General features: G+C 42.7%; 1 protein-coding gene across 1 annotated transcript in view; it reads left to right on the forward strand.

Moving 5' to 3' along the window:
* Positions 1 to 14,686, forward strand: part of MAP3K6 (mitogen-activated protein kinase kinase kinase 6) — a 55,705-nt gene that overhangs the window by 20,918 nt on the left and 20,101 nt on the right. The window contains exons 6-13 of the mRNA XM_081334637.1: positions 2,111 to 2,217; positions 2,994 to 3,164; positions 5,790 to 5,902; positions 7,191 to 7,350; positions 8,957 to 9,107; positions 11,566 to 11,673; positions 12,198 to 12,247; positions 13,139 to 13,234. Coding sequence (XP_081190763.1) covers positions 2,111 to 2,217; positions 2,994 to 3,164; positions 5,790 to 5,902; positions 7,191 to 7,350; positions 8,957 to 9,107; positions 11,566 to 11,673; positions 12,198 to 12,247; positions 13,139 to 13,234 — 956 coding nt within the window. The remainder of the gene's footprint in view (positions 1 to 2,110; positions 2,218 to 2,993; positions 3,165 to 5,789; positions 5,903 to 7,190; positions 7,351 to 8,956; positions 9,108 to 11,565; positions 11,674 to 12,197; positions 12,248 to 13,138; positions 13,235 to 14,686) is intronic.

The raw sequence follows: 14,686 nt of genomic DNA on the forward strand, positions 1-14,686 counted from the left end.
AGAAAGATCATAAAATGGGACCAAAATCACTTAACTGTCTCGCTTAGCAACAGAAATGTTGGGCTCAATTGTGGTCGTAAGTCGAGGACTACCTGTACTCCCAAACACAGTGGTTGTGTTTTCAATTGCTTCCTTGTGTCATGGCTGACACCCGAGATGTAGCAAGGCCTTGTACAGGAACCAGGCTCAGCTATCATGTGGATCCATAGTTTCCTTAACGAGGCCAAAATTGTCAAATTCCATATAGTTGGCAGGACCAAGCAAGGAAGACCTACAGAGATTACAGGATACTCTGTGACACTCACCTGGCATGAGTGCAGAATCTTGGGAACTGAATTCCCCAGCCTTTTTTTGTTAAGGTGGAGTCTCTTTGAAATGCTTTTTCCTAGATGTTGCTCAAGGTGAGCTGACTTGCCATTTATGAGGTAATTTGTCCATTGACCCACCTCCTACTCTCTTATGCTCCCCAGAATTGCCCACAATCCCCCCCCCCAGCCACATGGATTAACATGTTATGGGGTCCAGATTCTTACCCCACTGATTTAGTTTAGTTCAGTTACTGATTGGAGGGGATTTTGTGCAGTAATGAAGGTCAAACTGTTCTTCCCTTTCTTGTTAACATTGTTGGAAACCAGGTGTTTGCAGTGTGAGTTTGCCTGTTAATTCCGGCAGGGAAATTATCTTTCCAAATCCCCCGTTGTTTTCCTCATTTCTGCAAACTTGAAATCTTTTTAGGTAGCAAGTGGGAGTTCCCTGGAATCTGCAAAGGTTGACATTGACAGAAGTAGTGCTCCTTCAGAAGATTAACTAAAAAGCTTTGAGGGTGGTCCTTTTATTAAGATCAAGTAAATGGGCCTAGATCCGTGCTTTCCAATTTTTCCCCCTCCCTCATGCAAAACTGCTTATGAGAAAGTCCTTTTTACCCAACGAAGATAAAACACTTTACGTCAATTTAAATGTGAGGGTTGCGATTGGGTAAGGGGTTTGTATGTTGTTACCCAAAGAAGAAACACTTTTATCCAATTCTGAGTAATTTACCCAGATTTGGAAAGTGCCAGTCTAGATGACAAGCAACTTCTTGATTAATTCTGCAGAATTAAAAAAAAGAAAAAAGAAAACTTGCTTATTTTTGTTCCATTAAAAAGTAATCAAATTTTGGTTGAAATGTTGGGCTTCCTGAAACAACTAAAATGCTTCCTTAGCATAAAGTCCAAATTTCTATCCATCCAGCTCCCCACTTCCTGCCCTCTTCTTTCCCACCACTTAACATACCATCCAAAGCAGATAGTTCACTGCAAATCAGTGGAGTTGTGGGCAAATAGAAGGAAAAGGATACAGGTAATCCTCAACTAAGGGGACGCGGTGGCTCAGTGGGTTAGGACGCTGAGCTTGTCGATCGGAAGGTCGGCAGTTTGGCGGGTCGAATCCCGAGTGCCGCGTAACAGAGTGAGCGCCTGTTACTCGTCCCAGCTTCTGCCAACCTAGCAGTTCGAAAGCACGTCAAAATGCAAGTAGAAAAATAGGGACCACTGCGGTGGGAAGGTAACAGCGTTCCGTGCGCCTTTGGCGTCTAGTCATGCCGGCCACATGACCACGGAGACTCCTCGGACAAGCGCTGGCTCTTCGGCTTTGAAACGGAGATGAGCACCGGCCCCTAGAGTCGGAAACGACTAGCACGCATGTGCGGGGGAACCTTTACCTTTACCTTAATCCTCAACTTATGACAGTAATTGAGTCCGGAATTACAGGTAGTTCTCGACTTACAACAGTTTGTTTAGCGACCGTTCCAAGTTACGTCACTGAAAAAATGTGACTTATGACCGTTTTTCACAGTTACGACCTTTGCAGCATTCCCATGATCACGTCATCAAAATTCAGATGTTTGGCAACTGGTTCCTGTTTATGACCGTTGCTGTGTCCCGGGATCATGTGATCTCCTTTTGCGACTTTCTCACAAGCAAAGTCAATGGGGGAGCCAGATTCACTTAACAACCAGGCTACTAATTTTATCAACTGCGGTGATTCACTTAACAACTGTGTCAAGAAAGGTTGTAGCATTTGTCACACTAAGCCCTCAAAGATAACGGTCGCTTGGTGTTACCTTCTGCAGGACTGTGATGCTATCATCACCCTTGTGGAGACTCTCCAAAACCTGCCAACCTGCAGTGTGGCTGAACAGCACAACATCTGTTTCCATTATGCCTTTGCTCTGGACAGGTGAGGCTTTTCCATGAATAAAGGCAGGTCTCTTGTTTTGATCATCTCAAGGCCCTGGGCTGCCAGAAGCCGGAATTTCTTGCCCCAGCGGCAGTGAGAGAAGTAATATAATGGAAGGAAAGCACAGCTCCAGAATATTTTTGGAACACAAATTGCATGTCCCTGTAGATTCCTCCTGGGAAGAGGCTCCAGGGGTCTCAGAAGCTCTGGTACTTCCACATTTTCCCCTGCTAATTAATTTTATTCAAAGCCGGAATAACCAGGTGGATGGATATTTTCCTATACAAGGAGTCCTCGACTTACAGCCATCTGCTTAGCAACTGTTCGAAGTTACAACGGCACTGAAAAAAGTGACTTCTGGCCAGTGGTCATAAGTGGGACAATTGGAAATTCAGGTTCCAATTGTGGTTGTAAGTCAAGGATTACCTGTAGTGGCTTACATAATAATAAAAATTTAAACCGTCCTTTTCCTCAGTCTCGGTTGAAAAGATGTGACCACCAAACTCTATTATACAGTAGCCAGGACTGGAAAAGAATAAGCCACAATAAGGAGTAAAATAGCCCCCTGACTATTTTGACCATTGTTGTGAGGCAGAGAAAGTCCCCACGGATTAACGTTGGAACCATGTGGCTCATCTCCAAAAAAAACCAAAAACACCCCTCTCTCCCACTATGTAATAAACGTAAAGAAAATTTTCTCTTTGATTCTATTCTTCTCTGTTAGTGAACCTGTTCTTTGTTAGTGTTAAGTACCTGAGCACGTGATATCTCTGCAGGCGGAATCGACCTGGGGACCGAGAAAAAGCTCTCTCTGTTCTCCTGCCTCTGGTGGAGAAGCCCGAAGGGGTGGCACCTGACCTGTATTGTATGTGTGGCCGCATCTACAAAGACATGTTCATTGACTCTGGGTTCACGGATACCGAGAAGAGAGACAAGGCCTTCTTTTGGTGAGTAACGGAAAGGAATCCTTTGGGTTCACCTTGATTCTTAAACCATTCTAACTCTGCCAGGGGTGCAGCTAGATAATTCAAAAAGCCAGTGTGTCATGGTTCCGACAGATGAAACTCTTCAAAGAACTTCGAGGCATTGTTTACCTTAAAGGATCTTTTATTCGAGTAGCATAATATCGCCACTTACATAATCGAAGCCAAAATCTGAATTCCCTTCCCCTGGGCACATAGTATCAAAGCACAATTCCCTCCCCCAATTAACAGTCATAAATCACATTCCCCAATTAGCTCGAAGCGCGAGCTTCCTCTCTAGCTCTCCAGCCCGTCAATTCTTTAGCAGCTCTGGGCTCAGTAACCTTGATTCTCACGCTAAGGTTAGTGTTGTTATGTCTAGCTGGACTCTCATTCACATCCCTCCCCCCCCTCCCAGCATCATCTAACTCTAAAAGCGAATGGGAAAAGATGGCTACATTTCCATCTGTTGTCAATGCAAAAACATCCAATGTTAGCAGCATTGACACAGTGTATGAAAGGAGTACCATCTTGCTCTTAACTTTGGACAGGAAACCATGTACATCCAGCACTGTACTGGGATCACTGCTGAACTGCTTGATGAAGAATCAGAACATTTGACAATGAGCAGATACACTAAATATTTTTGAGAGGGGTAAGGGCTGCGGTGGCGGGGCTCTGAAAGAAAGGGCGTGGCCCCTTGGTGTGTTGCCTGCAGACCCGTTTGTAAACCAACTAAGATAGCTGACCTTTTTGCTAATCATTCTGGTCCATGGAGTTTTCTGTATTCACTTTTACAAGCCCAATAAAAGCTCCCAGACATAATTTTCTTGGTTTCTGTGAGTAACACGCACCTTTTCCTGGCAGCGCGTCCCAGATGATATTGATTTAAAGCTTTGAAACACATGATCCTCAGCAGCTCGTGAAAGCCGTAATTGACAGGGTCCTGGGGGCAATCAGGAGAAAAAGTATGGATTTTTGAGGCAAACTGGAAATACGAAGATGGGTTGGTATATCTGAATTGTGTATCCCATAAGTGAAACAGTTATCCCTTTAAGGGGGCTCTAATGTCCACGTAAATCCATTTTTTCCTCAAACTTGTCAACTTTAAGATGTATGGACTTCAACACCCTGAATTCCCTAGCCAACACAGGTGGGGAATTCTGGGAGTTGCCAAAGAACTTCTCCATTTCTCCAACACAAAAAAAATTGCTTCATAAGCCAGAATGATTAGCAAGAAGGAAGCAGCAACATTGATGATTAGGGGACAGGAGGCTAAAACATATAAAGAACGGTTACGGGAATTGGTTATGTCTAGTCTAGTGAAAAGAAGGACCAGGAGTGACACGATAGCAGTGTTTCAATATCTAAGGGGCTGCCACAAAGAAGAAGGGATCAACCTAATCTCCAAAGCACCTGAAGGCAGAACAAGAAGCAATGGATGGATGGAAACTAAGGAGGAATTTCCTGACATTTAGGATAATTAATCAGTGGAGCGTCTTATCTCCAGAAGTTGTGGGTGCTCCAAACTGGTGGTTTTTAAGAAGAGATTGGATAACCATTTGTCTGAAATGGAATAGAGACTCATGCTTGAGCAGGGGGTTGGACTAGAAGACCTCCAAGGTAGGTTCCTTCCAACTAAGGAACGGTTGCTGGAATTGGGTATGTCTAGTTTCATGAAGAGAAGGACGAGGGGGGACATGATAGCAGCCTTCCAATATCTCAGGGGCTGCCCCAAAGAAGAGGGAGTCAAGCTATTCTCCAAAGCTCCTGAAGGCAGGACAAGAAGCAATGGATGGAAACTAGCCAAAGGGAGAAGCAACCTAGAACTAAGGAGAAATTTTCTGACAGAACAGTTGATCAGCGTAACAACATGCCTCCAAAAGCTGTGAATGCTCCAACACTGGAAGTTTTTTAAAAAGAGACTGGACAGCCATTTGTCTGAAATGTTATAGGGTTTCCTGCCTGAGCAGGGGGTTGGACTAGATGACCTCCTAATAAAGTCCCTTCCAACTTTATTATTATTATTATTATAAAACTTTTATTCATAAAACATGAAACTCAGTCAACTGAACACTCAAATTGACTGGCACTAATGGTTGACACGGGTTGCTGGTATCTCCTTAAAATGTAAGATGTTCCGAGTAGCACAGTTTTTTGTAGCTTTGCTGGAGTTATTACAGGAAGCTGCAGTTTCTTGATGTGTTTTGCAAAGTTTTTGGACATAGTTCCCAGTGCCCCGATGACAATGGGTATCACTGTTACATGTTTCATCCATAATCGCTCAGTTTTGATGGCCAGGTTGCGGTATTTGTAATTTTTTCCAGTTCTTTTTCTTCTTCTTCTTCTTCTTCTATTATTATTATTATTATTATTATTATTATTATTATTATTATTATTATTATTATTATTATTATTATTATTATTATTATTACTATTACTATTACTATTATTTATTACTACTACTACTACTATTACTATTATTACTGTTGTTGTTGTTGTTACTCTGTTGTTCTGTTATCCCTCCCAAAAATATGTAGTGCCCCTGCCAATCACCCAATGTTTGACCCTGAAAGGGTCATCTTTCATCCTTGTGCTTTAATTCCCCAGGTACCACAAGGCGTTTCTGACAGAGCCAAGCCTTCATGCTGGAATTAATTCTGTTGTGTTCCTCATCGCTGCAGGCCATAATTTTGAAACCTCTATGCAGCTTCGCCAGATTGGTGTGAGATTGTTCTCTTTTGTAACTTACTAAATTCATTATGGGGGCGGACAGGAAAGGAGTAAAGTTTCATCAGGCTTGAAAGAGGGGTCAGCATGTTAGTCATTTGGGACAAAAACAAACTGCTTATTGGAGCATAAACTGTCATGAATGTTTATGGATTTCTTTATGTGGAGTTCAGCTAGTCCTCAGTTAACAACTGTCTCGTTTAGCGACCATTCAAATGATCTCCATGTGCAAGTGTCAATTCGGCTTCCAACAAGTCAGTAGAAAAGCTGGCAATAAGTAACAAGTGGTGACCACATGATGTTGCACTTAATGACTGTGGGTGATTTGCTTAACGACCACAATAGAACTGACATGTTAAATTCGCCATGGTCATCTGATGGTTCATTTAGCGACGGTGTCAGAAATGAAATTGCTGGTCTTAATTGCAGTCGTTAAGTGAAGATTATCTGCATTTCTTTCATTATTCACCTCACATCCTGCCTTTCTGCTCAGTGGACACAAGGTGTTTATTGTAATTTACATGGGGACATCCACAGAAATGGGCGGGGGCAGCCAATATCGCAGCCACAGTCAAAACCCTGTTCCTTTTTTATTTGTGATCACGTCTGCCATTCCTGATCTAAAACTAAATTTAAGTAATGAAAACCTGAAGATAAATAATTATAACAGTAGCTGGTTTTAAAAGGTCCAACTGAATATTATGCTGCAAAATTCCATGAATTTTGATTGTATAATAAAATGGTTGGTCCTGGAGTTTTGGAAAAAGTTTTTAGCAATGCATTTCTTTTTGACTAATCATTTTAACCAAGTATTCTTTATGAAAGGATGTGCAAAATTCAGTGATCCTGGAATGGAATAACGTGGAGAACTCACACTGCTTCAGGGCTGGTTGAACAATTAACACAAGGAAATCTACTGAAGCAGAAATGGCTCTAAGCATTCCCGACATGTTTATTCTGAATCAGTGAATTTTGCACATCCCTAAAGTTAAGAATCAGGCTATGCCACATGCAATATTCGACCCAGGAAATCAAAGGAGTTGCATTTGAACAAAAATCCAGCTGCAAATCCAGTGTGATTATATTGCTCAACCTGGTGTTTCTCGACCTTGTCAAGATTAAGACGGTGTATTCTGGGAGTTGAAGTCCACACATCTTAAAGTTGATAAGGTTGAGAAACACTGGCTTAGTCCAAAGGCTGGAACCAAATAGGAGATTTTCTTGGGGGGGAAAATAAAATTACCGTCCTTCTCATGAAATAACCTTTCTCTCTTTTGGCAGGGATGAAAGTGAGCTGTGTTTTGGGCAGGAAAGGGAGCCTGGAAAACATGAAACACTATTGGGATATAGGCTTTTATCTTGGTGCAAGCATCTTAACTGGCGACTTCGACAAAATCATCCAAGCCTCTGAGAAACTCTACAAGCTGAATGCTCCCGTATGGTATGTTGTGGTGATTTTTCATCTTCTGGAGGTGGAGGAAAGGGACTTTGGACTTGCTAGTACTTTGAAGTCACCAGGAGGAAATTGTCAAAAGTGGGCTCAGGGGCAGGCATCACTCTGAAATCAATGAGCTTGTCCTACTTTCATTTTCTGAAGGGAGAAAAAATCTTGCAGTAAACACTTCAGATGCACCACTAAACCTCAATGTGGCTGGTTTCTGTTTTGTTTATTGTGTTGTGTGATGAACGTAATGGTTCTGGGTCATTCAAGACAAAGATATTACAATGAATTGTGACCTAGTGGAAAGTGTGAAGGGAGTCACCGAATAAGCTATTTCACTTATTCATGGGGGGGGGGAAAGATCCAATCAGAAGGCAGATTAGTACCTGGCTGCAGTCTGTTACAAGTTATAGAATGAATTGGAAGGGACCTTGGAGGTCTTCTAGTCCAACCCCCTGCTCCAACAGGAGACCCTATACCAAGGGTGTTAAACTGCCAGCCTGCTGGCCGGATGCATCACAACAAAATGGTGCCCACCCCTTTGCCGGCAATGGGGAAAAAGCTCCGATACGTCGCATGACATCACATGACGTCGTGAGTTTGACACGGCTACCCCATACCATTTCAGACAAGTGGTTGTCCAGTCTTTCCTTAAAAGCCTCCAGTGATGGAGCACTCACAACTTCTGAAGGCAAGCTGTTCAATTGGTTAATTGTTCTCACTGTTAGGAAGTTTCTCTTTAATTCTAGGTTGGTTCCCTCCTTGATTAGTTTCCATCCATTGTTTCTTGTCCTGACTTCAGGTGCTTTGGGGAATAGGTTGACTCCCCCTTCTTTGTGGCAGCTCCTCATATACTGAAAAATTGGTGTCATGTCTTCTCTCTAGTCCTTTTCTCTAGAGTAGCCATATCCAATTCCTGCAACTGTCCTTCACATGTTTCAGTCTCCAGGCCCTTAATTATCTTATCATATAGATTTGGGAATTGTTTTCCAACATCTGGAATTGGAATGGATTTTTTGAAATTGGAGAACTGAATTAAGGGTAACATTTTTCTTGCCTTGGCTGCTAGATTGTCAAATTTGCCAAATTCTTGACATTAACTTCCTTTGTAGACTTGCAGCAAAACTGGATCTCTTGAACCCTTATGATTGGGTCCACACAATAAATCCCAAATCTGTATTAACCAAGCACATTTGCTGATTTCACCTACCTAACGTGGCTCAATGTAACAGTCTGGTTTATGCAACACATTTCCAACAATGGCTGAATTCCTACAATAGGTCATGTACACTTTGGTGCAACACTCTTATACAGTAGGCAGGAATAAATGCATTAATCTTTCCCCCCCCCCTTTGGGAAATGTAAGTCAGTAATGATTTCTGGCAAGTGTTTGAAAAAGGATTGAAATAATAAATCCACAGTTTGGTACAAAACCATTTCCCCCCCATGGAAATGCTGTTGGTGCTTAGGACTTGAAACCTTGAGTTTGGTGCATGATTTGAAGGGTGAACTGCTCTGTTGTTCTGGGTATACACCAATAAGATAAATAAATAAATGTCTGGCTTTGTGTTGGCCCTTTTCTTTTCTCCATTTCTTGTCTCACCAGGTATTTGATTTCCATCAAGGAGACTTACACAATCTACAATCATTTCAACACTGTCCCTGACACGTGGTCACCCAAACAAGAGCTGGTTGATTTCTGGCTGGGTTTTTTAATGGAGTCCTGCCAGCCCTTTGTCTCCACCGAGAGCTGTTTGGTAAGGAAGCTGCAAGCAAGTCCTGCTTTGTTAAGCAATGCCATTCTTGAACTTAGATTGTCGTCCTGAGACTGATGGGAAAGCTACTGGTCTGGATCACATTTGAATATGAGCAAATCTTAACTTGTGCTTTCTGGTCACAACTATGAACCAGCATTTGCAGGGGTTTTTCCTTTCTTTTTTAACCTCTCTCAATTTTTCCCTTGCAAAAACACGCAGTGGGGGGGTGGTTGAGGCCATCATGCCAAATATCTACACGTTTGCAAAACTAGTGTGCAAAAAACAAAATAAGATACAGTTAGTCCTCGACTTGCAACAGTTCACTTAGTGACCTTTTGAAGTTGCAACGTCACTGAAAAAAGTGACTTATGACCGTTTTTCCGCACTTATGACCATTGCAGCATCCTAATGGTCGGTCACGTGATCAAAATTCAGACGCTTGGCAGCTGACTTATATTTATGACAGTTGCAGTGTCCCGGAGTCATGTGATCCCCTTTTGTGACCTTCTGACAAGCAAAGTCATTGGGGAAGCCAGATTCACTTAACAGCCGTGTTACTAACTCAACAGTGATTCACTTCACAACTCTGGCAAGAAAGGTCATAAAATGGGGCGGCATTCACTTAGCAACTGTCTCTCTTGCCTATGGAGATTCTCAGTCATCCAGGTTGTGCCAAAGTGCTGTTGCAAGATGCAAATGGACTTCCTGATTTTTCTTTGAAGACGTTTCGCTTCTCATACAAGAAGCTTCTTCAGCTCTGGCTGGATGGTGGGGAATGGAAGGATTTATATTCCTTGCAGACAGCTGGTCCTTTGCCTTCTTTTAGAGGGTCGTTGAGGCCCCCAGCAGTTTTATCTGTATCCTCAGGATCACCTGAGTAATGCAAATGGGTGTGGAGCCTTCTTGGAACTGCTGAAAGGGCTGTGTTCTAGACTGGAGATCGATGATGTCGTATCCCTCCCCCTCTGTTGACAGAGGGCTGTTCAGTTTTGACATAGATGGCCTCTTTGGCCCCCCTTTCAAACCAGCAGTCCTCTCTGTCCAAAATGTAGATTCTGTTGTCTTCAAAAGAGTGGCCTTTGTCTTTTAAACGTAGATGGATGGACTGCTGTTCTCCTATGTTGTGCCATGGGTTTATGAAGTGGTTGTTTTGTTTCCCCAATGTATAGATCTCCATATGTCTCACTGCATTGTACTGCATATACCACAGTTGCTCAGTTTGGTGTCTGGGCAGTTTGTCCTTGGGGCGGACAAGCATCTGCCTTAGTGTATTCCTGGGTTTAAAGTGCACACGTGTGTTGTGTTGGCTGAAAATCCTCTTGAGCTTTTCTGTCTCGCTTAGCAACAGAAATTTTGGGCTCAGTTGTGGTTGTCAGCCGAGGACTGTCTGTATAATAGACAGTTGCACATGAAAATGCCATGAATATTATGTATGAAAAAATGCATACATTTATTCACAGAGGGATTTATGCTTGCTGAAAACAATGCCAGTTGCAGGCAGCTCTTTCACAACCGCTTTAACTAGGAGTACCTTGAATTCAACCGGAGACTTTTTGCAGATGATGTAAAGCTTTACCCAGCTTGACTTCAGATATTAGGAAATTTCCACTTCCTTTGTTGTTTCATGTTCCCTTCTTCAAGCTGAAGCGAATTCAGGGCAAGCTTTGCAGAAGAGATATTTGCAGAGTGCCAGAACACAGTAGGATGGTGTCTTCTCCCAGAATATATATTTTTTTTTGTGGCGTTGATTCTTAGTACTCTTTTTAAAGGCCAGGGTTGATTAAGCCATGATCCCTCTGCATGATGTTAGATTCCAGCATGCATCATCCCTGAACACTGGTCCTGTTGGCTGGGGCTGATGGTAGTTGGAGTCCAACATCATCGGGACAACCACAGGTTTGTTATTCCTGAAATAAGTAAAAGTCTGGGTAACTGCCTCTTGTTATGATTTGTCTGTTGTTTTTTTCTCTTTGCTATCTGTGTTTCTCCCCTTTCTGTTGTCCCAGCTTATGTTGTAGAAGCCTGGATGGAAATTCCTTGGGACAGGGACCTCTGTCTTGCTCTTTTCCTCCCTTTGCTTCTGCTTGTAGCAATAGTCCAGGTAACTCTCCTTCTTTACAATGCATTGCGTGTTACCTTTGCTTCCTTCACGATCCCCTCTTTTTGTCACTCTTCACCTCTTGCAGAAATGGGGGCTGTAAGTGTTTTGGAAAGGGACCCCCTTAAAATATCATGCATGGAGGCAGCCTTATAGGTGCAGTGATCTTCAGGCAGTGCCAGTTCATTCCTCACCCCAATTATGTTACCACTTTTCCAAGCTTTCCCTCTGGAGCCCTGCTGGGTTGTGCCTGTCCATAACCAGATAATCTGCTTTTCTTGTACCTGGAGATTTCATAGTTGTTCTCCTCACTTCCCTGTTTAAATCATCCGAGTTGACGGCTGCTGCTTTCCTTGACAGGTGTTGATTCTCGACCTGAGCAAGGTGCTGCAACCGTCTCAGCTCTTTGTTTGCAACCAGGAGATCAGAAAATCAGTGACACTAAGCCACCTGGGTTCCCTGGAAGAGGTACTTACCTTTTCTGCTTGCTGCCTGATAACAATTGGTCCCGCTTAATGACTCCCTGTTTAGCAACCGTTCAAAGTTACAACGGCATTGAAAAAGTAGCTATAAGGCAAGCCCTTTGCATTTACAACTGTTGCAGCATCCCCATGGTCACATGATTAAGGCATTTTGCAACTAGTGGGTTGCACCAGTTTATGACTGTTGCAGTGTCCTGTGTTCATGTGACCACCGTTTGTGCATTTCACAGCTGGCTACTAACCAGCAGGGTTGGTGGAGAAGCCGGCAGTAAAATCGCAAGCAACGGTCACATGATGTCTCACTTAATGACCCTGGGTGATTTGCTTAATGACCACAGCAGAAGGGAAGTCTTAAGTCCATGAGGTTATGTGATATTTTGCTTAGCAATGGAGTTGCCACTTCCAGTTGTAGTCATTAAGGGAGGATTAACGGTTCTCACAATTTTCCGTGATTTGGAATTTCATTTCTAGGCTTATTTGCTTATTGGGTGTTTCTCTTGGCTTCTATAGGAAGGAATTTCCACCTGGACCTTTCCTGCATCCTCCATCCGGGGAATCAGGTAATGATCATTTTTGCCATTTTTGAAGAGTGCATTTAAATGCTGGTCTTCTGCTCAATTCAACATCCAGCAGATTTCTGAGTTGTGCTTATTGTGCACACATCACACTTAAAACCGCACATTACTACCTTGCTAAGCATGGTTAGGGTTAATCTTCATCAATTTTTTGTGTGACTTTCATCTTCTGAAAACTCAGCCGATTTGGTTAACTTATGGTTCACTATGTTGGACGAATCCAGAAAATTGTTTAATTGAGCAATTAGGTTTAGTTATTGCACGAATGGGATTAATGCCTCTCTAACACAGTATTATCTGTGCTTTTGGCACTAGTATTTGGATGTTTGAGAATACATCAAGGACACTTGAACAAAATGGCAAGCACAGACAATATGTTCAGTTACAAAAGCTTAATGGTAAGATTACTTCCTTAGCTCCCTCTGGAAATCAGAGGCATTGGCTATCTTCCTTCCAAAGAAAAGTGATCTCCTTGTTCTTTTTAAAGCTTCGCATGAATCTCCTGGGCTTCATTCTAACAGGTTATCCAAGTGGTGTTGAGTCTGTAATGGGTGTTCACGTCTCACATCTTTTTAAATCAGCATCCATCAAATGATAAGAAAAAAACTTTCATGCAAAGCAAATCAACAGCTCATGCAACATTCCCTGCACATAGAAAGATAGAAGCTTTTGAGGTTATCATAGACAATGTGGGGTGAAGGGTCTTGAAAGGATCAGTCAAGGGTTTTTTGGGCGGGGGGGTGTTACTGGTGAGAAGAAGGGATGGATATCCCTACAGAACTGAAATTCTCTCTTGTGGACCAAGCCTTTCTCTTCCTGAAGGCTTGTTTTCTACATGCGGGCTGAGTTCTTCTCTCTTTTTCTTTTTTGCACCAGTATTTCTAAATGCGATGAACGATGCTGTTTCCTTTACGTGCGGCATACGGTTGAAGATTTCCAGTTATATTTTCCTACCCAAAATCACTGTCGTTGGTGAGTTGGGGCTGAGGCGAGGGTACCAACAGAAGCCAAGACCCAAAGAAAGAGAAAGAAAGCCAGTGCGGTTCTGAGCTGTATCAACAGAGGGATAACATCAAGATCACAAGAAGTGATAGCACTGCTTTATACCACACTAGAGAGGACACACTAGTGGCCACAATATTGTGTCCAGTTCTACTCGCCACAATACAGAACAGATGCTGAGAACCTAGGAAGTGTGCAGAGAAGAGCAACAAAGATGATAAAGCATCTGGAGGCTAAATTGTATGATGAACAGTTGAGGGAGCTAGTTGTGTCTAGCCTACGGAATAGAAGATTTTTGAGGGGAGAGCAACATGATAATTATCTTCCAGTACTTGAGGGGCTGTCACAGAGAAGAGGGGGTTGACTTATTCTCAAAAGAACCAGAGGCAGGACAAGAAGCAATGGGTGGAAGCTTATTACAGATCCAACCTTGTTGAAAGGAGAAATATTCTGACAGAACAATTAATGGAATAGCTTGTGTCCTGGAACTGTGGGTGCTCCATAACTGGGTGTTTTCAAAAATAGATTGCACAACCATTTGACTGGGATGGTATAAGGCAGGAGTCTTCAATCTTGGCCCTTTTATGACTTGTGGACTTTAACTCCCAGAATTCCTCAGCCAGGCACGCTGGCTGAGGATTTCTGGGAGTTGAAGTCCACAAGTCATAAAAGGGCCAAGTTTGAAGACCCCTGCTATAAGGTCTCCTGCCTTGAGCAGAGGGTAGGATTAGAAGACCCCTGAGGTCCTTTCCAGCCCTTTTTTCACTGTCTCGTTTAAGAGCAGATCTGCTTCAGAAATAAGAATTTCAAGAAATGTGCATAATTGTAAGATCATAAGGATGGTCTCTGTAGAAATATACATTTCCTTTGTCACCTGCTCCTTCCCCGATGCACGTTTTGTAAAGGAAAAACAGGGACGTGGCATGTTGGAGGAAGAATTATGTTTGCATTACAGAGGCTACAGTTTGGCTAGCTATATGTCACGAGTCAGTCAAAGCCTAATGGGAGGAGTGGCTATGCCATTGTTCAAAAAATCTAGTCAAGGAAGGGAGATACTTGAATAGCCCAGATGTAAATAATGCACCACCCAAACGGTACTTGGCATCCAATTGCCACTGTTTTGATTATTTCAGCGTGAACATTAAAAATGTGACAGCCAGCTTCAGGGTTGCTGTGAAGCTTGAAAATGTGTGGGTGAAGACTTTTTTAAAAAGTCAAGGGCAACGAAAGGAAAAAAAAATCACATTCTCAAATAGTTCCCTGTTGATTTCCAATGGGAAATCAGTGTTTTTCAAACTTGGCAACTCGGAAGATGTGTGGACTTCAACTCCCAGAATTCCACAGGCAGTTACGCTGGCTGTGGAATTCTGAGAGCTGAAACCTACACATCTCCGAACTGTAAAGTTTGAAAAAGCAGTTTTA

The sequence above is a fragment of the Vipera berus genome (assembly GCF_964194415.1).
Source record: "Vipera berus genome assembly, chromosome: 9".
NCBI lineage: Eukaryota > Metazoa > Chordata > Lepidosauria > Squamata > Viperidae > Vipera > Vipera berus.